This window comes from Cynocephalus volans, chromosome 2 (assembly GCF_027409185.1).
Source record: "Cynocephalus volans isolate mCynVol1 chromosome 2, mCynVol1.pri, whole genome shotgun sequence".
Classification (NCBI taxonomy): domain Eukaryota; kingdom Metazoa; phylum Chordata; class Mammalia; order Dermoptera; family Cynocephalidae; genus Cynocephalus; species Cynocephalus volans.
Window position 1 is genome coordinate 117,216,449 of NC_084461.1, and position 27,356 is coordinate 117,243,804.

At 39.3% G+C, this 27,356-nt stretch overlaps 1 protein-coding gene across 2 annotated transcripts in view; it reads left to right on the top strand.

Moving 5' to 3' along the window:
* Positions 1–19,052, top strand: part of HSPA4 (heat shock protein family A (Hsp70) member 4) — a 38,778-nt gene extending 19,726 nt beyond the window's left edge. Inside the window, exons 7-19 of one of the 2 annotated variants that reach the window (XM_063084251.1) lie at positions 1,272–1,516; positions 4,660–4,736; positions 6,214–6,365; positions 6,896–7,002; positions 7,379–7,512; positions 8,412–8,593; positions 9,552–9,638; positions 11,753–11,905; positions 12,818–12,943; positions 13,697–13,804; positions 15,255–15,374; positions 16,483–16,644; positions 16,851–19,052. In XM_063084251.1, the coding sequence (XP_062940321.1) occupies positions 1,272–1,516; positions 4,660–4,736; positions 6,214–6,365; positions 6,896–7,002; positions 7,379–7,512; positions 8,412–8,593; positions 9,552–9,638; positions 11,753–11,905; positions 12,818–12,943; positions 13,697–13,804; positions 15,255–15,374; positions 16,483–16,644; positions 16,851–17,054 (1,857 nt within the window). In that variant the 3' untranslated portion in view covers positions 17,055–19,052. Of the gene's footprint in view, positions 1–1,271; positions 1,517–4,659; positions 4,737–6,213; positions 6,366–6,895; positions 7,003–7,378; positions 7,513–8,411; positions 8,594–9,548; positions 9,639–11,752; positions 11,906–12,817; positions 12,944–13,696; positions 13,805–15,254; positions 15,375–16,482; positions 16,645–16,850 lie in introns of both variants that reach the window. The other variant, XM_063084242.1, reaches the window with a different exon arrangement.
* The last annotated feature ends 8,304 nt before the right edge of the window (positions 19,053–27,356 follow it).

Consider the following 27,356-nt stretch of genomic DNA (forward strand, 5'->3'; position numbering starts at 1 on the left):
AGGACCATCCCTAAATATTTGGTAGTTTTGGAGGGCCATTTTGAGATTCTATTTGTTGCAGTCCTGTTTCTTTGAAAAATAGATTTGGTTCCACCTTTTATTCTGGTTTATATCGTTTCTAGGGTTTTGTTTTTGTTTTTGTTTTTTTAAATAGAAAGGAAATCTTTCAGATGATTGGGAAATAAGAAGTTTGTGATTTTTTACAGCTATAAGTGATGAACCAAGTATAATTCTCAGTGTTTAAATTTCAATTACTAATATGATTATTTCTAAGATCCATTCTCTACTTTCACCCTTGTAAATAGAAGAGTCTGGCTATAAATTAGCCTGGCTGTGGATTAGTGATGTATGATCATCTGCTTTTGTTTTTCTAAATTGTCCTTCATTGTCAGCTGTTAACCTATCAGTTTTCCAATCCTTCGCATTGCTTTTAAATTTAATTATAAAAATATTTATTAGAAAAATATTCCTCAAACTTGGAAAATATTAGAAAAATATTCCTCAAACTTGGAAAACATTTATGTGCAAAGAAAAGACATTCATAATCTTCCCATGGTGTACTTCATTCTAGATTTTTAAGAAAACAAAATTGGAATCATACTGTATTCAATTCTATGTCCCATTTTTTTTTTTCTCAGTTGACATGTTAAGAAAATTTCCCCATGTCATTTATCAGTCTTTGAAGAGATTGTTTTTACTGGTTTTATTTCTTTGTAAGGGTGCTGTCACTTATTTAGCCTGTCCTCTGTTATTGAATCTAATTTGATTTAGTTTGTTTCTAGTCTCCTAGAGATTTGGAAAATGGATAATCCAAGCTAATTAGACTTCTAGGCTTTAGTATCCTTCAGGTAGTAAACAGCATAGAGCTAGGCCTTTGGTGCTCACAGTTTTGTGATAGTGATAAAACTGGAAGTATGTACATGACATATTAATGTATTTGGCCTTAGATGTGTAATTGTTATTGGGAGTCAGATTGGTGTAGTTGGGAAGACATAGATTTTGGAATTAAGGAGATTTGCTTTTGAATGCCACTTCTTAGTAGCTTTGTGACCTGCAGATTATCTCGTCTGTCTAGGTCTGTGGCGTTATCTGTAAATTGGGGATTACAGTGTTTATTTTCACAGTGTAGTTATAACAAGGATTAAATGATATGCACACATTGCCTTGTTTCAACCTTAATGTACCTCCTACTTTTTTTTTTTTTTAAACAAATTACCAAGTAAGTATATATCATGATAAAATTTAAAATGGATTATCATCTTTTTTCTAAGGTTTTGGCCACTGCATTTGACCCAACACTGGGAGGCCGGAAATTTGATGAGGTGTTAGTGAATCACTTCTGTGAAGAATTTGGGAAGAAGTACAAGCTAGATATAAAGTCCAAAATCCGTGCATTATTACGACTCTCTCAGGAGTGTGAGAAACTCAAGAAATTGATGAGTGCAAATGCTTCAGACCTCCCTTTGAGCATTGAATGTTTTATGAATGATGTTGATGTATCTGGAACTATGAATAGGTAACCATATTAATATTTTGATGTTAAACTGAGTTGTGATTTTTCTCTACTTATATTAACCTTAATTAGCTAATTGTTGAAATTATTATGGTTATTATATGATAATTTAAGTTCTATGGGTAAAAATTAGAGGCCATTCAGGACCCTGCTTTTTATGTAAAGGTTGGGTTTAGTTATTCTAATAATGTAGACTAATGTCTTTGTTCTGATTAATTGAATATGCCAGGAAGTTGGTAGTACTTTACGTATGCATTTATTACTTTACGTGTGCATTTATTATACATGAATTATCAGTATTCATAAAATCAGGGCAGAGTGCTTTAATGCTAATTAAATTAAGTTTAACTTAGCTGTTGATTAAGAAATTGTTTTTGAGTGTTTCAGGATCACTTGAGGGTAGCAGCTCTTTTTGTACAGCACTGCAAGAATTCTGGGTAATTCACATTCTAGGGCTGTCCTCAGAAACACCCAGAGTCATTGTTGCCTGGTTGGGTTGCTTGAATGTTGGGAGTGAGATGTTGTTTTTGGCTGTGAACTCTATAGGTAGAATTCAGGCAAGACTGATGCCTTCTTTGGAGAAATGTGCCTGAGTTATCCTTAAAAACTGAGATGACATTTATCATTGCCTAGTATCCAGATTTGTACTTGCCTTCCCCTCCTACTTGAAAGTGGTTGCTTTCATTTTTATTAAGAAGCAGTTTTTTGTATATGTACGTGTTATAAAGACTGGGGGTAGGCCAGCATGTGTTTCAGAAATTGTTGGTGAAATGTTATGTGGTTATAAGAGCCAAGCAGATACTCATTAAGTAGTTTATATTTTTTTAAAAACAATTTGTGCTGGTATTTTTTTTAACAGTTGTACTATATCTACATTGTCAGAGCACATACTGTTATATACTTTATTTTATAGCCTTCATTTAGTGTTTAATGCTCACCACCAGTCTTCTTTTTAAATTAATGAAACCAGATTATTTCTGACATTAGTAATTCTTCTAATAAACTCATTTTTAAAAAAAATTGAGGCGCAATTCACATACCATAAAATCAACCATTTTAAAGTGAAAAATTCAGTGACATTTGGTATATTCACAGTGTTGTGCAATGACCACCTCTATCTGGGGAAAAAATATTTTTATCACTCCAGATTAAAACCCCAGGCCCATTAAACAGTTACTTCCCATTTCCCCTAGCCTCTGGCCCCTGGCAACCACCAGTCTGCTTTCTGTCTCTGTATTCACTTATTCTGTATATTTCGTATAAATGGAATTACGTAATATGTGTCTGGTTTCTTTCACTTAGCATAATATTTTCGAGGCTCATCCACATTGTAGCATGCATTAGTACTTCAATGCTTTTTTTTTTTTCTTTTTCTCTTCTTTTCTTTTTCTGGTGGCTGGCAGGTATGGGGATCCAAATCATTGACCTTGTTGTTATAACACCTCACTGTAACCAACTGAGCTAACAGGCCAGGCCTCATTGCTTTTTTATGGCAAATAACATTCCATTGTATGGATATACCACATTTTATTTATCTGTTCATCAGTTGATGGACATTTGGGTTGTTTCCACCTTTCAGCTATTGTGAACAGTGCTGTGAGCATTTGTGAACAAATATTTGAGTATCTGTTTTCAGTTCTTTTGAGTATAGACCTAGGGATGGGATTGCTGGCCCATATGGCAGTTCCGTAGCCAAACTATTTTTCTCAGGGATTGCACCATTTTTTATAACCACCAGCAATGTACAGGGTTTTGATTTCTCTATATCCTCGCTAACATTTGTTATTTTCAATTTTTTTTGATTATTGTAATCCTAGTTTGTTACCACTAGCTTTATTTCAATGTCTCTACATCATTTTGGTTGTTGGAAGGGCATTCTCCTGTACATTTCTAAGGAATAGCACATATGAGCAGTATTTAAGTTCTTGCATGTTGGTGACAGTTCGTTTCCCATGTTTATACTTAAAAGTCACTTCAGCTGGATAGAACATCCTTAGCTCACATTTTCTTTCCTTGAGTATCTTAAATGCAGTAATAATCCATTTTCTTTTGGCTTATAGCATTGCTGTCAAGGTGTGAGAGGGTACTTTCCGGTTATTTGTTACTTGTTCTTTTTGCCTAGATGCTCAAATGTTTTTGGGTTTTTTTTTTTTTTTTCCTTGAAAGTCCAGTGATTTTACTATAATATGTTTTGATGTTGGTTATTTTGGATCAGTTTTTCCCAGATACGTAGTGTGCCTTTTCATTATATAGTTTCACAGCTTTTAAAATTTTACAGTTAGTTAAATTTGCTTGAATTTGTTTTTTTCTATTACATTCTCTAGTATTAATTCTGTTCTTGTGCTTTGGTTTTCTTCTTTAGGAATTCCTACACTCTCCATTTCCCTCCCAAACTCTAGGCACCTACTGAATCCTAAACAACTACAATATGTGTTCATATGTTTTCAGAGTTCATTCACATCCTTTATTTCTTAATTAATTTTTTTGAGAGATATTGATTGTACTTATTTATGGGGTACAGAGATATTTCAATACATGTATACAAATTACCTAATCAGGGGAATTAGCATATTCATCATTATAAAACTCAATCATTTCTTTGTGATATGAACATTCGATCTCCTCTCTTCTAGTCATTTGATCACATGCAGTAAATCATTGTTAATTATAGGTTCCTGGATTGACTGTATACCAGTAGAACTTATTTTTTCTATCTAGCTGTAATTTTGTATCCATTAACCACCTTCTCATGTTTCTTTTTATTGTATTCATTCCTTTCTATTGCTGAATACAGTTGATAGGCATTTGGGTTGTTTCTACTTTTTGGCTATTAAGAATAATGCTTTTGCTTGTAAACACAAGTTTTGGCATGAATATGCATTTTCAGTTCTTTTGGATATAAACCTGGAGTGGAATTGCTGAATCATATGGTCACTCTATGTTTAACATTTTGAGGAACTGCCAAACTCTTTTTCCAAAGTGGCTGCACCATTTTCATTTTACATTACCCAGGAATATACGAGGGATCCAGTTTCTCCACATCCTTGCCAACACTTGTTATTATCTGTTTTTTTTTTTTTTGATTATAGCCATTCATTCCACATAAAAATGGAATGTGATTTGACTTATTATTATTTTTTTAATAGAGGTAAATTTCTGGAGATGTGCGATGATCTCTTAGCTAGAGTGGAACCACCACTTCGTAGTGTTTTGGAACAAGCCAGTAAGTATTTTTGCAATTGAATTGTTTGTGTATCTCAGACTCTTTGGAAAATGTTGTTTGTTATCTCACCTTCCCCCCATCCCCCAAGCAGTTATACAAATTTTTATTGTATGAACTACTTCAGTGCTATCAGTGGTATGTTAGCTTCTTTTTATCTTTTTTTTTTTTAAAACAGTTTTAAGTATTTATCACTCACATAAAGTACAAATGAAAGTTTCAGAATAAAAGTGAGAAGATCATCTCTGCTCTAATCAATTCTTTCTGTCTTAAGTCAAGGTGCTCTTCTCCAACCTATGGCTCCCAAGTCCACCCTGGAAGTCATCTGCATTTTAGCCCTAGAGGGCGTGAGAAATCAGGAAGCTTCTTTTTATCTTAATCTTCCTCCTAGAGCATATACCCCTCCCCCCATCTTTTGATAAGTGTCCAGGCAAATGTAATAAAAGTTTCTCTAAGAAGCTGAATTCAGACTCAGAGATGAATGTAAGCTTCTCAGTTATTTCATGGTGGTAGAAATTGTCTTTTGCAATGCTGATGTGGAAGTCTTACAAGCTTTTTTCTGTCAGTGAATCCTTAGCTAAATGAGAGCTACAGTAAAGGAAAGATATGATAACCACATACTTGTTTAACAGGTGGCAATTTGATTTAGGAACATATTACTAATTTTCCTAAAACCTTCTTCAGCAAAATGTTTACCTAGAGTTCACTGTTGTGTTGGTTGCTATTTCAGTGTTGAGGCCTACTGTCAACTTGGCAAAGGCTTAGCTCTTAAATCAGTGATTATGGCAGACAAGCATGTTCTTTCCACACTGAGACAGCCAATTTCTTTAAATAGCCCTTCTCAAGAAATTGTCAGTGGTTTTTAGATAAAATGTGACCAGGAATCCAGGTGGTATTAAGAAGTATTTTATGAGCAACATCAGATCCTTAGTACACACCTTCTTTCCTTCCAGTGCGAGGAGGCTGTACCTTTGTTTTAGTTTGGATAATACGTAGGCTGTAGATAGAGCTCTGGAGTGGCTAGATATGATTCCGAATACTTCTTTTTCTTTTATACTGGTTCAGGGGTAACCCAGTATTTTGAAGCCCGCTTATTTTTCTTATGGATAGCATACTTGAATGTTTGGTCTATTGATGTGTTAACAGATCTTTGTGTGGGATTGTGTGAGAGATTGCAGTGCCCGTGCACTGCAGGACATTGAGTATTCCTGGTCTTCACCTCCTGAATCCCACTATTGTACCACCCTTCCCCCCATTATTTTGAGAATCGAAACACCTACTTGTTTCCAGATGCCACATGCCTATGTGAGTGTACGTGTGAGTGTGTGTGTGTTGTGGAGGAGGGTGAGGGAGTGGAGGAGTTTTGTTTTACAGCTGTGAGTTATTTCATTGTGATGGGATGTTATTGCTCTTTTACTTCATCGTAAAAATGCTTATTTAGAAATTCTTTTAATCTAAATATCTAATTGTTTTTAAATAGAGTTAAAGAAAGAAGATATTTATGCAGTGGAGATAGTTGGTGGTGCTACTCGAATCCCTGCAGTTAAAGAGAAGATCAGCAAATTTTTTGGTAAAGAACTTAGTACAACATTAAATGCTGATGAAGCTGTCACCCGAGGCTGTGCATTGCAGGTGAGTTTTCTTTCTTTCACATGTAGTCATTTATAGGTCATTGTGACAAGATGGCAAATGGTTAATGTATCTAACTAATAACCTGAGGTTAGCTCAGGGTGATATCAAGGTGTAAGATTTGTAAGCCTTTGTTTTAAAATGGATAGCAGAGATGGTGTTCATAAAAAGAATTGTTACTCTATAACACGTTAGAAGATGAATTAATTGACTAGAATCATAGGGACTCTAAGCCTGAAATACTACTAGAATTTGGCATTTTATCTATGTATATGCAGTAGTGTTGTATATCAATTAAATAAGGGTGTTGGGGGTTAATGGAAAAATGATAAGGAATGGCTAGGTTATATTGGTAATTTGACAAATGATAGAAGTTTGTAAAACTACTAAGACACCATTAAATTGTTAACGTAAATATTTAAGTAAGACCATTAACAATGGTCTTCTGAAGTCATTATTTGTAGGTCTAGTGATACTATCAGTTCATGATGTTTGTACTTGTTAAATGGAATTTTTAAAAATTACTTTTCTAGTGTGCAATCTTATCGCCTGCTTTCAAAGTTAGAGAATTTTCTATCACTGATGTAGTACCATATCCAATATCTCTGAAATGGAATTCTCCGGCTGAAGAAGGGTCAAGGTAATCTGTTTATAAATTATTTTATACTTAAAGTTAACTTAGTGTTAAGTCTGGGTAATATATTGCCCTTCATTTCAACTTTCATAGATCTGTAACATTTTCTCACAGTTCATGAAACAACACGATCACTTATTTTAGTGAGTAAATAAATTTGCATCCTTATTAAGTTTTATATTCTTGATCCTGCAGAAATCATTGGTACTTTTATGTGTTGATTGAAGTATATTCTTTTTTTTTTACTGACATTTTTATATAGAATCTTGGAAACTGTTATCTGGAAACTGGGGTTATACAATAATTATAAACCTAGAATACATAGGTAGAAGTGTTGAGAATATACTGAGTTTGTGTGTTTTTGTCTTTTTCCTCCATTCAGTGACTGTGAAGTCTTTTCAAAAAATCATGCTGCTCCTTTCTCTAAAGTCCTCACATTTTATAGAAAGGAGCCTTTCACTCTTGAGGCCTATTACAGCTGTCCTCAGGATTTGCCCTATCCAGATCCTGCTATAGGTAAGTAAAGAGTTGGAAATTAAAAGAAAACCTCCCCTAGTCTTGTTACCAGGCTTAGAACCAGCCACATGGTTATTATTTAATTGGATCTCCCATTGTGAGAACAGAATTACTCAGTTAACACACACTGTGGTTATACCGTGTGTGCAAAAGATGGTGCTAGATACTGTAAGGAGTTAAAGAAATTCAGTTCTGACCTTAACATTACAATTGTAAATACACAGAGAATCATTAGGAGATTGTGATACAGTATCAATACATTGTAGGGTTTGGAACTATGTTGACTAGAATCTGTAGACTCTCGGAAACTCTTATACTCTGGAAATAATACCAGTTGACAAGAGAGAGAAACTAGAGTCGTATGATAAAGACCTAGAAATGTATTAGGAGTATCCTGAATGGCACTTAGAAGCTTTGGAAGGTAACCTACTTGAGAGTTGTGGGAATCAAAAAATATAAGTACCATCCTGGTACAGTAACTGGAAATGGTAATTTCTTGATAAATGACAGAAGCAGTGTGGAATCATTTTCTCTTTTCTAAAAATTCTGGTAGAGGAGAAGATGACATATCTGTGTTTTAGGCATTTATTTGGCAGTAGCGTATAAAGATAAATTGAAATAAGGGACTGGGGGAAAGAAAAAGTTTGGAGATACTTGAGTCCTTAATTGGGACAGGATAATAGGAATTTGACTCTGTGAAAGAGGAAGAAGAAATTTGATGATTTAGTAAGATTCTAAGAATACCCACTTTGCTTAAATTTGAAGTGTCATGTTATTTACTGATCTGTCATTGAGAAGTGGTCATGACCTGGCATTATGTACATATATATGGAATATATTCATGTTTGAATTCATTCTCTTAGGTGATATTTTCTCTTTTGTCTCTCATATATCTCTAGCTCAGTTTTCAGTTCAGAAAGTCACTCCCCAGTCTGATGGCTCCAGTTCAAAAGTAAAAGTCAAGGTTCGAGTAAATGTCCATGGCATTTTTAGTGTGTCCAGTGCATCCCTAGTGGAAGTGCACAAGTCTGAGGAAAATGAGGAACCAATGGAAACAGATCAGAATGCGAAGGAGGAAGAGGTAATCTGGACATTTTACACCACTTATGATGGTCCAGAGGTGACTTATGTAGAAATTCTAGCCAGTAGACTGGGTGACAATGGAGGAACATTGTGACAGAGCTGCTGAGAGTGGGTTTGCGTGTGTCCTCTTCCTTCAACACTGGTGAACCAGCAGATTTTTACATAGAATTTGTATAGAAGTGAGGTGGTCTTGCTTCTTTCTGGTTATTGAAGATTGCTCTGAGTCTCAATTGATTATTTTCACAGTAGAATAGATTGTACACTCTTTTGTTGGAATTTTGCACTGCATCTTGTCCTCATTGTGCATCAGAGTCAAAGCTTTATAAAATTACAAATGCTTGGGTCTCATCCCCAGAAATTTTGTTTGAGTTGGTCTGGGGCCCAGCTATCAATAAGGTCCCCCCAGGTCATTCTAATATGCTTCAGGTTGAAGGTCTCCACAAACTCCTCCTTTCATCATTATTGTTAGGCTTTGTACTTTTCACAGAATTCTCAGTGTGTCACCTCCTCTAACACATGCAGTGGTTATACTTTTGAGGATGAAAAGGCTGATTTAGGAACTGCTTGAAAAAGTTAAGACTTTTGAGAAAAATTTACTTGTGAGGAAGCTTGGAGACACTCATGCTCTCTTCAGATTACATTTTGTAGATTATGTTAAATGATGCCATGTTGTATACTATGAGCACAATTCCACAGTCAATCTTGTTTATGAAAGCGTAGGGCAGGGCAGGTGTTATCCTCGTAGTACAGGTGTATAACTGAAATACAGAGGAAAACTTCCATGCTCTAGGGGGCATACATATGTGGCATAGCTGGAATTTGAGCCTAGGTCTTCTGATTGCTGATGATTGAGCAGAAATTCCATACCATGTGACTTTGTCCATGTGTAATGAAGGTTGCTTAGTCTTTCATTAGTATTTCCATTTCGGGTTTAATTTGACCTATTTTTTCAGAAGATGCAAGTGGACCAGGAAGAACCACATGTTGAAGAGCAACAGCAGCAGACACCAGCAGAAAATAAGGCAGAGTCTGAAGAAATGGAGGTATGAGTTGTGTTTTAGTATGCGAATTAGTCTCTTAACATACATAGTTTTTGGCTGAGGGGCTGTGTCTTGGAAGGTAGTTATCTTAGAGATTCTTCATTTATTTGAATGAATATTTTAGCAGGATTTTAAGGTGTGTTTGGAAAGTACTTTTTGCAAGAAGGCCTTTGAACTCTATTCTAGTTGATACAGGGGAAGAAAGCACTTAGCCCTAGTTTTACCAGGCTACTGATCAGTTCATGCTAGTTTCTGAATGGCTGTTATTCTATCCATAATTTATTTGTTACTAATAAACAATAATGAGACAACACTTCAGATTTTCTTAACTTCCTGACCCTTGCTTTTTCATTGAAAGATATTGTTTTGAATAATGTATTTAAGTACATTTTATAAATAATGTAAAAAATATATTCAAAAAATGAATATGGAACATTTGGCATCCTTTACAGCTGATTCTTTAATTTTGAGTTTTCAGGTTTAAATTTGTTTTTAGCACTGGAAACCTTTTCTTTCAAGTTACTTATGAAATGGCATTGTATAATCTCACCTTCTTAGGAGTTTCTGATCGTGGCATTTAAAAAAGTTTGGCAGAGTCTGAAGTTGGCTTTAAGTCTGTTACCCGCTTTTGTGTCAGTTAACAAATTTTATTTGCTTTCCTTTAGCTGTGCAAATAATATTAAAAAAAAAAAAAAAATCAACAGAGGAAATTGTGCTCACAGATTCCTTAGTTGGCTCATGCCTTTTCTAAGTTGGAAAACCTTTCATGTTGTTTAGTGGGTTGGGGGCAGCAGTTGGAGAGAAAAGTACTTGTTTTCTTGTGTGTTTGTGGAAGTGGGTGAGGAGAAGGGAGAAGTGCCAACTTCTCCTTCCCACTCCCTCTTACCCTCCCACCATCTCCCATGCCTTGGAGCTATGGGAAGTTTCATGGGGGTTGTTACTTAGGCTTCCACGGGGTAGCTCAGGAACTGAAGTGCCTTTTGTAGTATTGTTTTTAAGAAAAATGAAATACAAATGATTTGTAAATTTCAGAAACTGACTCAAGTTACTTGGATAGAAAATGGGGAAATGACATTGAAATTTTGCCTCATATCATAGAGCAAATTGAATTCCAGATGAATTCATAAGGTAAAGGTTAAAAAAAAAACAACAGAAAAACAGCTTGAAGTGTATATTTTTCTAATCTGTGGCTGGGGAAGGGCTTTCAAAGCATGAAAGCAACAAAAGTAATCACAAGAGAAAAGAGATACCTTTGACAATAAAAACTTGTATGGACCAATAGCATAAAATTAGAAAAAAACTAGAAGAGTCAGTCATTTGTGGGGAAAAAGAAAATCACTAAAGTCCTAAGAGAACAGTGGATAAAATATGACTAGGTAATTTGAAGTAGTAGTAAGTGTGGTTTACAAGTGTGTGGAAAAAAAGGTTATTGGCCCAAAGAAACTCACTAAAATACCATGAGATGAAGTTAAATGAATCCCATTAGTGGACATGGTGCAGTGAAACAGGTTCTCTCACTTCTTGTGATAATGTAAATAACTATAGACATTCTGGAAATCATACTGACAGTGTGATACTGATCCATAAAAATTTTGTGCTGTCTCTCCACTAATTTCATAGATAGTCTATATGTTTAGATAAGAGTGGAAGAAAAAATTTTAATAGTGATTATATGTTGATTGTGGATTTGTGGGGAGTTATGTGTATATGTATGTATTGTTAAATTTATTTTTTGTTGTAAAATACACAAAAAATTTACCATCTGTAGCCATTTTTATGCGTATGGTTCTGTAGTGTTAAGTATATACACATTATGGTGTAATCAATCTTCAGGGTTTTTTCATCTTGCAAAACTGAAACTCTCTATACCCATTGAACAACAACTCACTGCCCCCCCCAGCCCCTGACAGCCACACACTGCTTCCATCTCTGTGAGTTTTGAGTACTCTAGATACCTCATATGTGTATTTTTTTATTTTCCATTTATTATCATAGTCCTAAGTTATTTAAATCATCAGAAAAACTGAGTTAATAAAACAGCTTTTGAAATATGACCCATTTTGAAATTTAAGGTACTCTGTGTATGTGTTTGTTCTAAATGATTTCTATTATTTTAGACGTCTCAAGCTGGATCAAAAGACAAAAAGATGGACCAGCCACCTCAAGCCAAGAAGGCAAAAGTGAAGACCAGTACTGTGGACTTGCCAATTGAGAATCAGCTATCATGGCAGATAGACAGAGAGATGCTCAACTTGTACATTGAAAATGAGGTGGTTATTTAAAGTTTCTTAGAACAGTGAGCTAACAAATTAATGTGACAGTAGTCTTTAGACTCTACCTAATGTCCTTTATGTGTTTTTAGTTCTTTGAATTTAAAGAAAATAATTTAGACTTTTGAGTATTGCAAAAGTTTTAAGTTATAGATCCTGTGGTATGCCTGAATTCTTTTATGGTGATACTAATACGATGTCTGTATTGCTGGAAGCTCTGTTAGGAGATCTTTGACATAATATCTTCGGTGTAGGAGAGATATTGTTCATTTTTCGGTGTGTGTTTGTTCACTAGAGGTTGGGATGTTTCAGGTGGTGGTTCATGGAAGCTGACCAGTAAGAGAAACCACTAGCATTAATGGTAGCACTATTTTGCTTGTAAGTTCCTTCCCTGTTGCCAGTCAGTATGTGAATACAGTAACTGTTATGGTAAGTGATTCAAGTTTGGGACCCTGGAGCACATTTATTGAATTAATTGTCTCTGTGAGGTTTCTTTCCCTGTATTCACTGGATCTTAGAATAGTTTCGTTTTACAGAACCTTTAGCATTTATACTGTATGAATAAATTTTATTTTACTTGGTCCTCCATAGTAAATAATAACAGTGGAATATGTCACCTTGTGACATTGAGCCAATAGTTTCTTAAAGTTCTCTTGTCTTAAATTCTTTCCTTATTTTTGCTTTTGAGTGTCTGCAACTTTATATTTCTGTTGCTTTTTTCTCTAAGACCACCCACAAAACTCTCACTTCTTGATCTTCAAAATTTGTCAAGGACTACCAGCTCTGCTTTGTTAGGTGACTTGCAGAACTGAAAAGATTTGGATTTTCTACTTTAATAATTATATTACTTAGTATTTGAGAGGAAATTGTCTCAGTTGTCTTAATGTCTAATTAATTTATACTATTTTTTAGGGTAAGATGATCATGCAGGATAAACTGGAGAAGGAGCGGAATGATGCTAAGAACGCAGTGGAAGAATATGTGTATGAAATGAGAGACAAACTTAGTGGTGAATATGAGAAGTTTGTGAGTGAAGATGTAAGTGTGTCACAGTGTGCCTAGTTACTGTGTATCTTCTAGAAGCATCTTAAATGTGTTAGAAGGGAAGCCTGCATCTATATGTGTATGGTAAAATTTTTAAAAATGCACTTTTTTGGGGAAAAAAGTTTTATATAGTTTTATTTTGTATTTATTAGTGCAGTGTTTTCCAAAGATTAGTCTTGTGCATCATTTTCACCTCACTTTTTGAGTTCTTTTTGACATGTTTGAATGCTATTTACCTAGTATTTTTCTTTAAGTCAGCTCCCTTTTTCCTGATGTTTATTTTAATTCACCTACTTTTATTTTTTTATTTTTATTTTTTTTAATTTTAATTTTAATTTTTTTTTTTTTTTTCCTTTTTCGTGACCGGCACTCAGCCAGTGAGTGTACCGGCCATTCCTATATAGGATCCGAACCCGCGGCCGCTGGGAGCGTCGCCGCGCTCCCAGCGCAGCACCCTCCCGAGTGCGCCACAGGCTCGGCCCTAATTCACCTACTTTTAAATGCAGTTTTTGATTCTGAAATTTTCAAACATACCCAAAGTCCCCTACAGCAGAGAGAATAATGTGATAAAACTCCCTATACCTATCAAGCAAAACATTTGCCAGTCTTGTTTCTGTCTTCCATCTCTTACTCCCCCTGTATTTTAAAACAAATCCCAGATATATGATTGCAGCCTATGCCTGTAGCTGCACTGGTGATCCAACTGATTTTAGATTGATGTAATTACAATATTTTCTTTATCTTTAGGATCGTAACAGTTTTACCTTGAAACTAGAAGATACTGAAAATTGGTTATATGAGGATGGAGAAGACCAGCCAAAGCAAGTTTATGTCGATAAATTGGCTGAATTAAAAGTAAGTGACTCTTGAGAATAGGATTATCCTGAACCCTTGTGGTAGCTTCCAATGAGAGTAGTGTAAAATTGAGAGGAAATCTCTTTCACGTAAAGAAGGCAGAGTGAAAATGGTGTTTGTAGAACACCCTTTATGACTTAAGTTCATTAACATTCTTACTTTTAGAACCTCATAATAACAATATAATTTTTCTAAAAATTGAGTTTAGACTACAACATTTCACTGAATTGGAGATACAATGTATTTTTGGTGTCAAGAGATACAAAGACTAGCAAGGCACCTGCATTGCAATCAGGCAGGGCTGTGTATATAATTTTGATTCTTGGTAAAAGCAAAGCATCCGGTTTTGTATTTAAAGAAGCTGATATTAAACCTTGGGGTTAAAAATACAAAGAATTATCTGAAGTTGAGAGGCCTTTTGTTTGGAAAGGGGTGCAGATGCACAAGAATGAACTTCTCACATTTCCCTTTAGTTTAGGTCTGGGTTACTTGGTTTCTTGTGGAACTGGGCCATTATGACTACCCTCTTAAGTAGAATTGCTCAAGGACCGTGCCTGCAGTTTAATAATATTATGGCAATAATAATAATATCACAGTAAGAGTCTCTGCGAGTTTGTTCCCATTGTGTATTGTGTTCTTTGTTTTACTTTTCATTCTGGGAGATGTCAAGCACATGAAAGTAGAGAAACTAATAACTTCAGCTGTTGGCAATGTATGGCCAATTTATTTCATTTCTGTTCCTTCCCACTCCCAGTTATTTGAAGCAAGTCCCTCATGTTATATTTAATCCGATAATATTTTAATATGTATTTAAAAGAAAATATAGCCTTGTGTTTTGCTATTATCACACCTAAAAATAATTTCTTAATATTACTGTAGTATTCAGTTTAAAAGTTCTACTTGTTTCATAAATGATTATCTTTTAGTTTGTTTGAATCACGATCCAAAAAAGGCTTACCACATTTCGTTGATATATCTCTTAAATCTATGTCTGTAATTCTTCTTCCATCAATTTTTCCCATTTCCTTGTTTATTTTATGAGGAAACTGTGTCATTTTTCCTGTAGGATTTCCCCCAGTCTGGATTTTGCTGATTTTCATCTCCATGGTGGTGGTTAACATTATCTGGTCAATTTATGGTTAGATCTAGAGGCAGATTCAGGTGTTTTTATTTTAAGGTGTTTTTAAACTATGTTTTTAAAATTAGGCCTTGGGTGACAAGTTGAAGTGACTCCACAATGGAACAGTATTAAGGCATCCTCTCATATCCATCATAAGGCAGCTTTATATTTTCAAAGGGCTGGAGAAACTTTAACTTCTTACATGTATCACAGGGAGATTAAATGTGCTTTATTTTAATACATAATCAATTGTAGTAATAGTAGAAATGTTACAACTCTGATAATTTAAGCTGCCCCATGAAGAATTTGTGTATTCTTTCTTCTGTTAAGAATTTAGGTCAACCTATTAAGATGAGGTTTCAGGAATCTGAAGAAAGACCAAAATTATTTGAAGAACTAGGAAAACAAATCCAACAGTACATGAAAGTAATCAGTTCTTTCAAAAACAAGGTATCTATTTTGTTTTTCCTTTTCCCTACTCTTGTTTTGGTAGAATTAAAATTTGAGACATTTACATAGTAGTTTTTCTTTTGTTCCTTTAACTGTTGTTTAGTAATGTTTTCATTTGATATTAATGTAATATGTAATGCTTTATGGAATCTTACTAAGAACTAGAGGATTTGCTGCTTCTTTTTAATAGGTATTGTTCAGTTTCTTTTTCCTAATGTGAAATGCTTCATCAGTGTTTGACTTAACATGCTCTATCCTAGTTTTTCTGAGAACACGTTAGGTGTGTAATTTGTTTTTGTTTTTTTTTTGTTTTTTGTTTTGGTGGTTGGCTGGTTGGGGGAGCCAAACCCAGCATGTTTGTTCCAAAGATGTAGGACCATCTGAGCAGTAAACTACTTAATTTTTGAACACTATATGATATATACTCTATAAATATATTCTGTCATTGAATCCACATGGTACCCTTCTGAAGCAGGTGTTTGTATCAACATTTATAGATAACGCCTAGCTTCTTTAAGCCTCACTTTCCTTAAGGAACACCCAGGGTTACTAAGTTGAGAGAGCTGGGAATTCAGCCTGAAGTCTGACTCCAAAGTTTGTGTTCTAACCATTCCACTGTAGTTCCTGGTTCTTGATGTATTGTTGGTGTAAGAAACTTTTGTGAGTAATAAATTGGGCTTTGTCGTTTTTTTTTTTTTTAATTTTGCTTTTGCAAGGCCTCCTTTTAAAAATTGTATTTGTTATTATTTTAGTTCCAAACTAGCATGCCTACCCCTCAGCTTTCATATCTAATGAAATATAATTATTTTGCATTGTGAAATTATCTTCATGAGATTTTGTGTAAAGCATGTGCACTTATTTATACTGTTGAAGACTTTCAGTTACCAGCTTATGTATTTTCTTGGTCTTTAAATCTATTTCCTGAGTGTTCTAAAAATTGAGGTTGTGTTTCCTTTCTTAAATATTAAATATCTATTTAGATTGTGAAGCTAAATGTGCTTTATTTTTTGAAAGATTGTAAGATTTTGAAAGATGATGAAGAACTAGAGAATATTTGGGGAGGGAGATTATCATTCTTTGACACTTGTTTGACTACTTGCTGTTGCAGGAGGACCAGTATGACCATTTGGATGCTGCTGACATAATGAAGGTAGAAAAAAGCACAAATGAGGCGATGGAGTGGATGAACAACAAACTGAATCTACAGAACAAGCAGAGTCCGACAATGGATCCAGTTGTCAAGGCAAAAGAGATTGAAGCTAAAATTAAGGTAATTTATGGCTTTAAATATTTAATGGTCTTTTTTTTGGTCAGCCTCATTATTAATAGTCCTCAAGTGACATTTAGGAGGAAACTTTATTATTACATCTTAGCTTCTGGGTTGGGGATTGGGTGGGAGAGGGCGGATTTTGGTTTAGTATGTCATGTATAATCTGTTAATTTATAAGAAACTCCAATTTTCTCTTACCGTTCTAGGAGCTGACAAGTATTTGTAGCCCTGTAATTTCAAAGCCCAAACCCAAAGTTGAACCTCCAAAAGAGGAACAAAAAAATGCAGAGCAGAATGGACCAGTGGATGGACAAGGAGACAACCCAGGCCCTCAGGCTGCTGAGCAGGGTACAGACACAGCTGTGCCTTCAGATTCAGACAAGAAGCTTCCTGAAATGGACATTGATTGATTCCAACACTTGTTTATATTAAAGCAGACTATTATAAAGCTTTAAGTTGTCAACTTTGTTCTAAATATCAATTAGAGCAAGTGAATACTGGAGATTTCTTAGTCAGTTTTTAGGGGATTTTGGGGGAGGGTACATAGGTAATGTATGGAGCATTTTGACTTCTAAATAGTTAGATACAGAAATTAAGTGCATTGTAACTTTTTCATAATGGTACTATTTAGAAGCCCAGTTAGTCTTACTGAGCTTATGCTTCACTCCTTTTATGTTTAATCATGCTTCCTGAAGAATAAGTTTGTTTTGGAAAGTTGAGCTGTATGGCAAAAGCTATAACTGGCTATCAAGCAGACTTTTTGTTATGACGTATATGGCAGGAGCTCTAATTGTGCTTCAAAAATCTGTTGTGGAGATTGCCACAAAGACTCCCTGCCTGGTGTGGGGATGGTGGTGGGGTCTCCCTCTATTTCTGAGGGCTAGAGCATGGCATGGCATGGATTAACATAGCAGAGCAACAAAGGTGTGATGCTCTGAGCTTCTTCACACTGCACCTCCACTCTCAACCCTGTTATCTCCCCCCCCCCCCCCAATAAAAGAGCTCCCATCATCAATGCTATGTGCTGCTCTTGGGAAAATAGACCCCTTTGCCTGCAGCAAGTCATTAACTGACGATTTTAGACCTGGAGGCTGTTCCTGAAAGTATGTTCACCAATAACCCCAAGCATGAATGTCTGAATTTTCTCTTCAGAAGGTTAGAATTGGGAAGATGTATTGTTGGATATAGGCATGGTAAATCTGACTTGATTGATCCTTGTTAATTATGGTGTAAAGATTTGTATCTTGGCCTGTTTATTCAGGTGGGAGATGTTCTGTGTAAATTCGAGGTATAGCTTGAACTCCTAGGACAAGAATTAAAAGTTTTTTAGCTCATTCACAATCACTTGTGTTAAGTAAGTATTAATATCTGTCATGAGTATGCCAATTTGTACATGTTAAACAGCTGACAGATCATACAAAAAACTGAGATGCACTGGATTGTACTGGATGAGTCTGAAATAAGTGTTAAAGAAGTATGGTGCCTGATGTTACAGCAACACCTCATTCTTAACTGCAGTGAATGTCAGGTGCACCAAAGCATTCCTCTGACTGCTCTTTGGGAGCAGTGTTGATAGGACTGAGGCATTTTGGAAACTCCAAGGAAAGGAAGCCTGTATTAGAGGCCAGAGTTGGTACCTGCCTTAGAAACTGTTTAAAGCTTTGTTGGTTATGTTTTGGATCTTTGTAATAATTGATATTCTGTATAACGGAGTGCCTCTCTGTTAATTTTGGCCTGTTGTTAGAAATAAGATTATAACTTGTATAGTTAGAATAAATGTCTGTCCATCTTTACACTGAAAATTTTAGAGTGTTACAAGCTCTAAAGTACGGTAGAGAACAATTGCTTTGAGAGGAGGAAGGTGGAAGTATATTTATGTTGGTGTGTAAGCATGCCAGAAGCCTCACAACACCAGAACTTGAGCCCTGTTCGTAGAGCATCCTCTATTCATTCTCTCTACCTGTCATGCTTCAAAAGTTCCAGCTGGCCTGCCGTGAGGCCAATAGCTATTTTGAAGTACTGGCTGCAGGATTAAGCCAACTCTTATGCAACTGACTCAATCCTTAATGGCCATTTCTTCTAAAGAGTTTTTTTTGTGTGTGGTGGGGGGAAGGATGTGGGTGTCGGGATGGGGATGAATTTGAAGTTTAAAGTTAAAACTAGAAAGACAATGATGTGGTCTGCTTGCTCTCTGCTTAGACAGGCTTTAAGACCAATTGGGTTTACATGAAAGCCAGGCCAGACAGAGAGTGATAATTGATGACTTGCGTGCAGACAAGCATTTATTTGGGTTAGTTATCCAAATTGGTTTGTTAAAAGCTCCAGGTCACGTTCTTACACTAAGAAAAATATTCAGTAGACAGACAAATTTAGGAAAACTAATAAAAGGAACCTGTCTTACACTCAAAGCAATGGATTCCTTAATTTTGTAGTGAAGGCTGGTTGTGTGTGTGTGTGTGTGTGTGTGAAGGTTGATGTGTGTATGTGTGTGCGTGTGTGCTTGTGCATGTGTGTGCGTGTGTGCTTGTGCATGTGTGTGTGTGTTTTCAGTAAAAACTTTCTCCAGGGGTAGGAATCCTCTTAGCTAAATTCTGGTTAACTTCTCTTGGAGACATCCAGTCTGAAGAACTATAACCGAAGCACTGCCCTCTAGGTGACAAGAAGTTGTTCTGTCTGTACTCATTCTCCCCTGTTGAGTCTTGACCCTGGTCCTCTGTGCTAGGAGCAGGTTACCTGCCAGCGCCTACCCAACAGGGCCTCTTCCAGCTATGTGTCTGAGAAACATGTCTGTAGTAAGTTTGGTTTCCTCCTGAGCCTCTGTCTTTGGGAGAAGAGTGGTCCCCTGGTAAAGTGGGTGGGAGCCTGGGACCAGCCAGCTAGTGATCAGCTATAGAGTGCAGATGTTATATAGGAGTATTGGGATCACCTAGAAAGAATAACAGCCCTGTTTACCCAGGGAGGGGTACCAGTGTCCCTGCATGTTACTGCAGAAGAGGGTGTTGGGGGCAAAGCAAAGGCTGGTGTGAAGGTTTTATGATGGGGCAGTTTCAGTTTAATGTGTGAACTTTTCTTTTAGACCTTTTGTGTGGTTGGTGAGGATTCAAACGGAAGTATTAGATTGGTGGCATTTGGGATGTTTTTCAAGCATGAAAGTTATTTTTATAGGGGATCTGTTAGAGGTGATAGAAAAGGCCAAGAGATTGGGGTTCTGTTGTAGGGAACTGGAGGCTATTTAGATTTCTTAATCTGAGAGTGACAGGATGTTTTAGGAAGGCTCATAATGATGTGTGCAGTATGAGTTGGGCCTGGGGAAGTTAGAGGTAGTGAGACTTTAAAAATAAGCTATGATTGAGGGGAGGAGCCAAGTGAAAGAGGGAATGGCTGGTCTTGGTATGTGGAGGAAGAAGGAAGATTCAAGCCTGGCCCCAACTCAAAGCTTTTAGAAGTTGGGGCGGTTGTTATCGTTTGTGGGGTAGTGACAAGGCAATGTGAGGCAGGTTTCAGGGTCCTGGTTTTGTTTCTTGATCAGGCTTTTGATAGTACACTTTTCTGTACATTTGATCTATTTCAAACATAGAGGTGTCTTACATTTTAACGTGAGGCATGTATGTTATAAAAAGTACAGCCTCCCATGTTTGGAAAGAACATGAACTGTGTTTGCATAAAAAGGTCAGAAAGATGTTTCCAAATGAAGTGGTTTCTTCTTCTGGGTGGGTTTGTGGGTGGTTTCTCTCTGTATATTTTTGCTTGTTTGTGTTTTCTAAGATTTCTGTAATCATTTAGGAATTTTATAATAAAAAATTAGAAGTGTATTTTTAAAAGAATGGCTCCAAAATTTCAAACCTGGCATAAAGGATGTGATTGGACATGTAGAGCTTCACATCTGTTGGAGTCACTGGAGATGTTGGTGGGAATTTGGATAAGATTGCGAGGTTGTACAGGATGGAGCTGAGAGACATTGAAGCTCCAGGTGGGCGTGAAAGGGAGTTTTGGGGTTGGAGGTGTGTTCCTGGCTTAGGGAATGACAGGATGTGTTAGGAAGAGGGAGGAAGTAGAAGCTCTGAAAGAAACAAGGAGCTTCCAGAGATGTATAAGGCACGTTGTGAAGAGGGGAGTTTGAGGTGTGAGAAGTGGCCATCGTCAGCTGGCTGGGAGCTGGGTGGGCTTATGGGGCTTGAGTTGAGGCCACAGGTGCTGAGGACTTGGCCAAGAAGCTTGGCTTGGTTGAAATGAGGGATCAGTCTGCAGAGGTCCCCACAGTTCTGTGTATAAATGGGGATGGTTCCCACCAGTTATCTGGAGACCATGGGAGTCTTGAAGTCTTGCACTTACCAGTGCATTCCTTCTCTCTTGGTTATGGCTGGGGCATCCCTGGTACATGACCCTCAAACCTTGTGAACTGAATACTGCTATTTGGAGCAGATGCTGCAAAAAGTGTGGAAAGGAAAGAAGTGGCCTCTTAAGTAAGAATCTAGGAGGCAAAATGGAAAAAATAGCCAAGTTGAGGTAGGAGCAACACATCTGAGGATGAAAGAGGGACCAGGGAAGGGAAGACCTCAGAGGATGTGAAAGAAAAGTAGAATGCTTCCCAGATCTGCCAGATATCCCTGGGCAAGTGCTAGGCTAATCCTGACCTTGTCACTCCAGTTTTGGCACAGGCTGCCAGGACAGGGAGAATAGGGGGAATATTTACTCCTACTTCCTCAGTGGGATTTGCCAGGTTCAAGCACAACACACAAAAGAATATGGGAAGCTGTGTTTGTCTTGGGCCTTTTCACTAGTGTGTCTGGGTTTACATCCTTCGATGGCCAACTGGAATGTTAGATTTGGAGTCCTTGATCAATGGAGGGAGGGAGAGCACTTAAATTACTTACCACTAGTTACCAGCTGCTTACCCATCACATACTGGAGATCTCAAATTGTTTTTTCTACATGCACTTTAAAACATTTTAAAATATACTGGTCTATTTAGACTAGACATGCCTAATGCTTGGGGAAGAGAATGCTGGAAACACTTGGAAGATCTACAGTGGCTCAGCTTCCAGTATGTAAATCCCAGCAAAACATTTCTGAGGATGAGCCGGATCAGTAGATGTTCCAGAAGAGGGAGACCCCTCAATGGTAGAGTATCTTTCAGCAGTGCCAGGGTGGAGGTTTCTAGGATCTATGTGAGGTTACCATGAGGACCAGGTGAGCTGCATGAGATAGGAAGATTGAAAAGGCCCCTGCAGTGGTAAGGAAAGCCCCAGGCTGGGTGAAGGGCCTTTCCTTAGTGACTGGTCTATTTTACATCCTACAGCTGAGGGACACGCTCTCCCTAATTTACAACTGCCTCCCTGCAGCCTGGCATGAAGCAAGGAATGGAGAAGCTGCTCAGTGAATACCTAGGTGCAGAAATGCAATATTTCAACGAAGAGAAAACAACATCAGAGCTCTTGAAATCATCTTATCCAACCCTCCACTTAATGGTATGAGGGAAGAAGGGCCAAAGCAAGCGAATCTCACAAAGCAGGTGGATGGCAGAGCCAGGAATCCTGACACCGGTTGTTTAGAAGAGTGACAATCTTCTGGAAAGTCATATGTGGCTAGAATATAGGGCTTTTGCCTTCCAAAAATTTGCCCTGAATGGAGCATCATTTGGGATAGCACTCCCTAATTTGGTCTTGTGTGAGCTGCAATGTAGTTGCTGCCACTTGGGGGCACCATTGCCCTTCCTTTCTCTCCATGGCTGGCCTGCAGATCAGAATCAGCACGCAGTTGAGACTTCATGAGGAATCCCAGAAGGAAGAAGTTTGGAGAATACAGTCAGCCTCCTCCTCTCCTTCAGGGTAGCTCAAAACAAAATAGGTGTGATTTAACAGAGGCCTCAAGCTAGAAAGTATAGGTATTTGCTACTAACCCCTTAGGTCCTTACCAACAACCAAAATGTGGCATCACTAAAGTTTTAAAAGAAGAATCGTGGACTGATCCCAGATCTTGGGTAGATACCCAGCCCAGTGCTTCTCAAATTCACCTGGAGATCATGCTAAGATGCAGATTCTGGCTGGCCAGTTGGCTCAGTTGGTTAGAGAAGAGACTTGAAACACCATGGTCAAGGGTTCAGATCCCTGTACCTGCCAGCCGCTAATAGGAAAAAACAAAAAACAGATTCTGATTCAGCACGTCAGAATGGGGCTTAAGAGTGTCCATTTCTAACAAGCTCCTAGGTGATGCTGCTCATTTGACTCAGGCGTGATTCCATTAGTAGCCCCAGAAAGGGGCAGGGACAAGACACTGGACTCTGTACAGGGTAGGGGCCTGTCGCTGTGGATAGAGACTCCCAGGAAGCAGCTGTTTGACTGAATTCTGGGTATCTGCTGCAGAGAAGTGAGGGACTGCTTCAGAATGCCCAGGTTAGATGTGAGCCTCCTGACACCCAGTTTAGTGTCCTTCCCATACCCCATGGCAGGGAGGCCAGTCCTGAGTGGCATGAAAAGGACAAGATTTCCTGGTGTATGAGGGTTTCAGGCATTGTCCCCCTCCATCTCTTAAAGAGGATTTTCTCCTGGCATCAACCACCCTCTACAAGTTCCATCTTGACAGCTTGTTTTCCAGATTTCTGTAATGCCAAGCAGGAGAATGGGCAGGGAGGAAGGGCTGGAAGGAATCTCGCTGTGGATCAAGTCCTGGGCTCTCCTTGGAGATAAAGCAGTGGCTCAAGTGTACATGAATCCCCCTGGGGGCTTGTGAAACACAGATTCCTGGACCCAGCCTCGGTTTCCAATTCAGAGGGCTGCAGCTGGGTCCTAGAGTTGTTATTTCTAACAAGTTCCAGGTGATGCTGATGCTTCTGGGGCTAGGGAATCTGGGCAAGGGGTAAAGGAGATAGCTGAGGCTATTGATCCACATGGGAATGGCTGGGGGAGACAGTGGTGCTGGGCGGGAGGCGATGGGGAGAGGCGTGTGTGTGATGTGAGGAGTGGAAGAGAGGAAGGTGTAGTGTCCCTTAAGAAATGCCAAGGAAAGCTTGGAATTTCTTTGGAACTGTTTCTGACTGCAGGACTTTGTGTCTCTGATTACTATATCCAGTTTACACTGGCCCCAGGGATGATAAGGGCTACATGAATTTGCCCTAAATTTTGGTCAGTACATGCGAGGCTCTTCCTCTCGGTGACGGGTCTTCGGCTTATCTCCTGGTGCTTCTCCCTTCCTTGGCCTTAGTGGGAGGTGAGACTGTGACTTTTTTGGGTGTATCTTTCTCCTGGTGAGGCTGAAAGCTGGTCAGGGTGGAGAAGCATTTGCTGAGTTGAGCTCCCTTCTCTAATCGAGCCCACAGCCTAGCTTCAGTATATACCCCTGTCCATCTCTCCTCAAACTGGAGGATAGCTCTGTGGCTTGGAGGGGTCCTCATGGTCCTAGGGAAAGGCCTTGGGGTCTCCTGTGTTCCCAGGTAAGACATCCATGTCAAGCAATTCCCATTAAATCAGATTCAACACTTCAACCTGCTCCACACAGCTTTTAAAGACACTTTAAAAATAAGCCCTAAATTGGAGATGCAGGGTTAAGTGACTATGCCAATTGTCTGGTTGGGCAGTTCATAACTAAAGCCAAAATCTTTCGTTATTTTAGTTATACTAAGTTTCCACTTGTATTGTCAGGGCTAGGGCTTAGGGCCCACAGACCCTTCAAACCCATTGTACAGACTGGGTCAGGCACAGACCCCTCACATGCCAGGCTGGAGTCCATGCTTAGGTAATTGGGAAAGATCCTGGGAGCTGTTAGCAAGTGACACGAGCTTAGTCCTCAGCTTCCTCAGCAACGGCAGCAGTGGTGGCTGCCTTCTTGGGGCATCCCAGGGGCACTGGCAACAACAGCTTGCAGCAATAGCCTCCAGCAGCAGTAGTGGCCTCCCCATGGATCAGAGCCACTCATCCTTTATACGTAAGTCCATAACCCAGGACACCTGGGTGCACATGTGCAATTACATTAGACAATAACCAAGGAACACCTGGGTGCACGTGCATATTTACATCAAATGCTCGGCAAGATTCCGAACATCTGAGGGGCCCTGACCATTTTCCTTCACTTTCCCTACAGGAGCTAACTCATCAAAAAGCACTATCTGTTAATGAAATTGCTTCCTGTTAATTCAAACTTACAAAATGAATGGCTGCCAACAATCCGGCATGGCTGTGATGGCACCCACACACCCGAGGAATGGGCTGCCAGTGGAGGACTTCACCTGGGAACTGTAGACTTTCTGGCCTCAAGTGCCATGGCAACCTTCAGAGAGGACCTGGCGGGTACAACAAATGTGGAGCCCACCTTCATTTGTTGGCTTGTTTGTCTCTTCCATAAACATTCTCTGAGCAGCCATGGAGCTCTGCCCAGCCTGGAGATACAAATATCAACAGGGCCCACAGCTGTCTTCTGCAGCTCTTAGTCTACATTTGTGGGTCTATAAATAAGTAGATAATTAACAATCAATGTGTAGGGGTAGTGATAGAGGGAAGCGCAGGGAGCTATGGAGCAGCCTGAAGATGTGAGCCAGGGTGTGGAGGTGTTGGCTGAATGTGTCAGTCAAGAGAGGGTTTGGTGAGGGAGCTGGAGACAGAGGGGGCAGCTTGACCACAGGCATGCGGGGGTGGAAAGCTCAGGGCAGGGAATGGCCAGAGGTAAGGCTGACAAGATAGCAGCCAGGGCCAGCAGCTCAGATGCAGTCAGTGGGTGGAGTCACAGAAAACCCTCCCCTACCTCTTTTGGCAGCTGTCACTTCATATAGGGGTTGGGAAGATGTTGCTCTTGGGAAAGGAGGCCTTCTGAAATTGAAGATGATAAACACCATCAGAGATGGGGTGGTGGTAAGCAAGGTCAGGTTACAGGAAAGTCCAAGGTTTCCCTGAAAGGGTCTATATAGCAGGGAAGAATTTAGCTTCATGATTCAGAAGAGAGGAGGAAGGTGTCCTTACTCTGGCCCCTGTAGCTCGAGGGCACCTGGTGTGTGCATGGAGAGAGATGGCCCCAAGTCTCAAGGCCTTGGCCCTGGCACCTTTGCTGGGGGTGCTCCTGCCTGCATGTGGCACACTTGAATAGGCAGGATAGAGGGCCAGGTAGTTCAGCATGTCCATTTGTCCAAATTTCTCCTTTTTATAAGGACAAGTCATACTGGATGGATTAGGGCTCACCTTAATGACCTCATTTTAACTTGATTAACTCTAAAGACTCTGAATAAGACCCCATTCTGAGATATTGGGGGTTAGGACTTCAACATGTCTTTTTCAGAGGACACAACACAACCTATTGTGTGTGGGTTTCTCGGGGACTTCCAGGCACACATGCTCATATAGGGCGTGGTGGCTGATGGTTTACTGGGTTGCCTGAGAGGGCCCAGCAACTGATCTGTCTGGAAGGGCCTCTCTGTCACCCCACCTCCACACCCCCATGTCCTCAATGGGCAGTGGTGTGAAGGGTTCGGGAACAGGGCTTGGCTGCACAGCTGGCTTCCTGGAGATCCCACTGTGGGCAGCCTGGATAGTTCCAGGAACCAGGTATACCCTGTATGCAAATCACATCCACATGTGCATGAACCCCCTTCCTACTTGGCCTGTATAAATGTGCAAGAGTCAGGTTGATTTGGGTTCTGGGATGGTGGGAAGGGCCCAGTCTGCTGGTCCAGGTGTGTCACCTGTAGTATAAACCCTGGAGGGCAGGGGCTGATGACCCCTTTTGCCTCTACTCCAGGACTGGGGTTTTCCGGGGTGAGCCCCAGGTGGTCTGCTCTCTGCTGCACATTTTGCTAGGGCCTATGACTCCAGTTCTTTTCTGCCTGTTGTTCAGTGGAGTTGCAGAGGAATTACCAGGACATCAAGTCTACAATGTAGCCTTGGCTTCAGAAACGCGGCTCAAAATGGCAACAACTGAATTTCAGATGTAGATCTCGCCACATTTAACATTTATGAGTGGCAATAAAAGGGAAGGTTGGAATTGTATCTGCAGTTCCCAACCACAAGCTGTAATTTTACACACTCAAACATCTGTTTTAAGATCATAGCAGAGAGTATTGGGCAATTGGCTCCCTTTTGTCCTGGGCCCATCAGTTAGGCCCCATCAACTTTATTATAAATTCTCAGGGATTTATTAGTAAACAACATTTGGGGAGCCTGATGCCACCACACCGCAGCCAGGGAGCTTGAAATGTCTGAGCTTGGCCTCACTTCGCAGTGCTTTCCTGGGCAGCCAGAAAGCCTATAACCCAGGGAGCATCTTCTTTGCAAGGAACCCCGGGGCAGGAGATGGGGGAGAGAAGCTAGAAGGCACAGCTCCCCGGGAAGGAGGCAGGAAGGAGTGGTTCCCACAGCCTGATCATCCCTGGGGGCTGGACCCTGAGAGAACAGGAGCACAGACATCTGGTGGGGCCTCCTGGAGGCTGAGTGGCTTTGGGACTGGACAGGGCTGACTTCTGTCCTGGCTTCCCCACACATGTGCTGGGTGATGAGGGGCAAGGTCTTGAAGTATTCTGTGCCTCAGTTTCCTTGTCTGTAAGATAAAGATGATGGTACTAGTCCTATGTCCTGGGGTGACTGTGAAGATGAATGAGAACGTGCGTGAGGGCTCAGCACTGTGTGGGCACATGGAGAGCCCCCAGAAGAGGGATATCAGTACCAGGGAAATGAAGCGAGAAGGCTGAACCAAGAGCTGGGGGATCAGGTGGCTGTCCAGGGAGCACTTGGGTC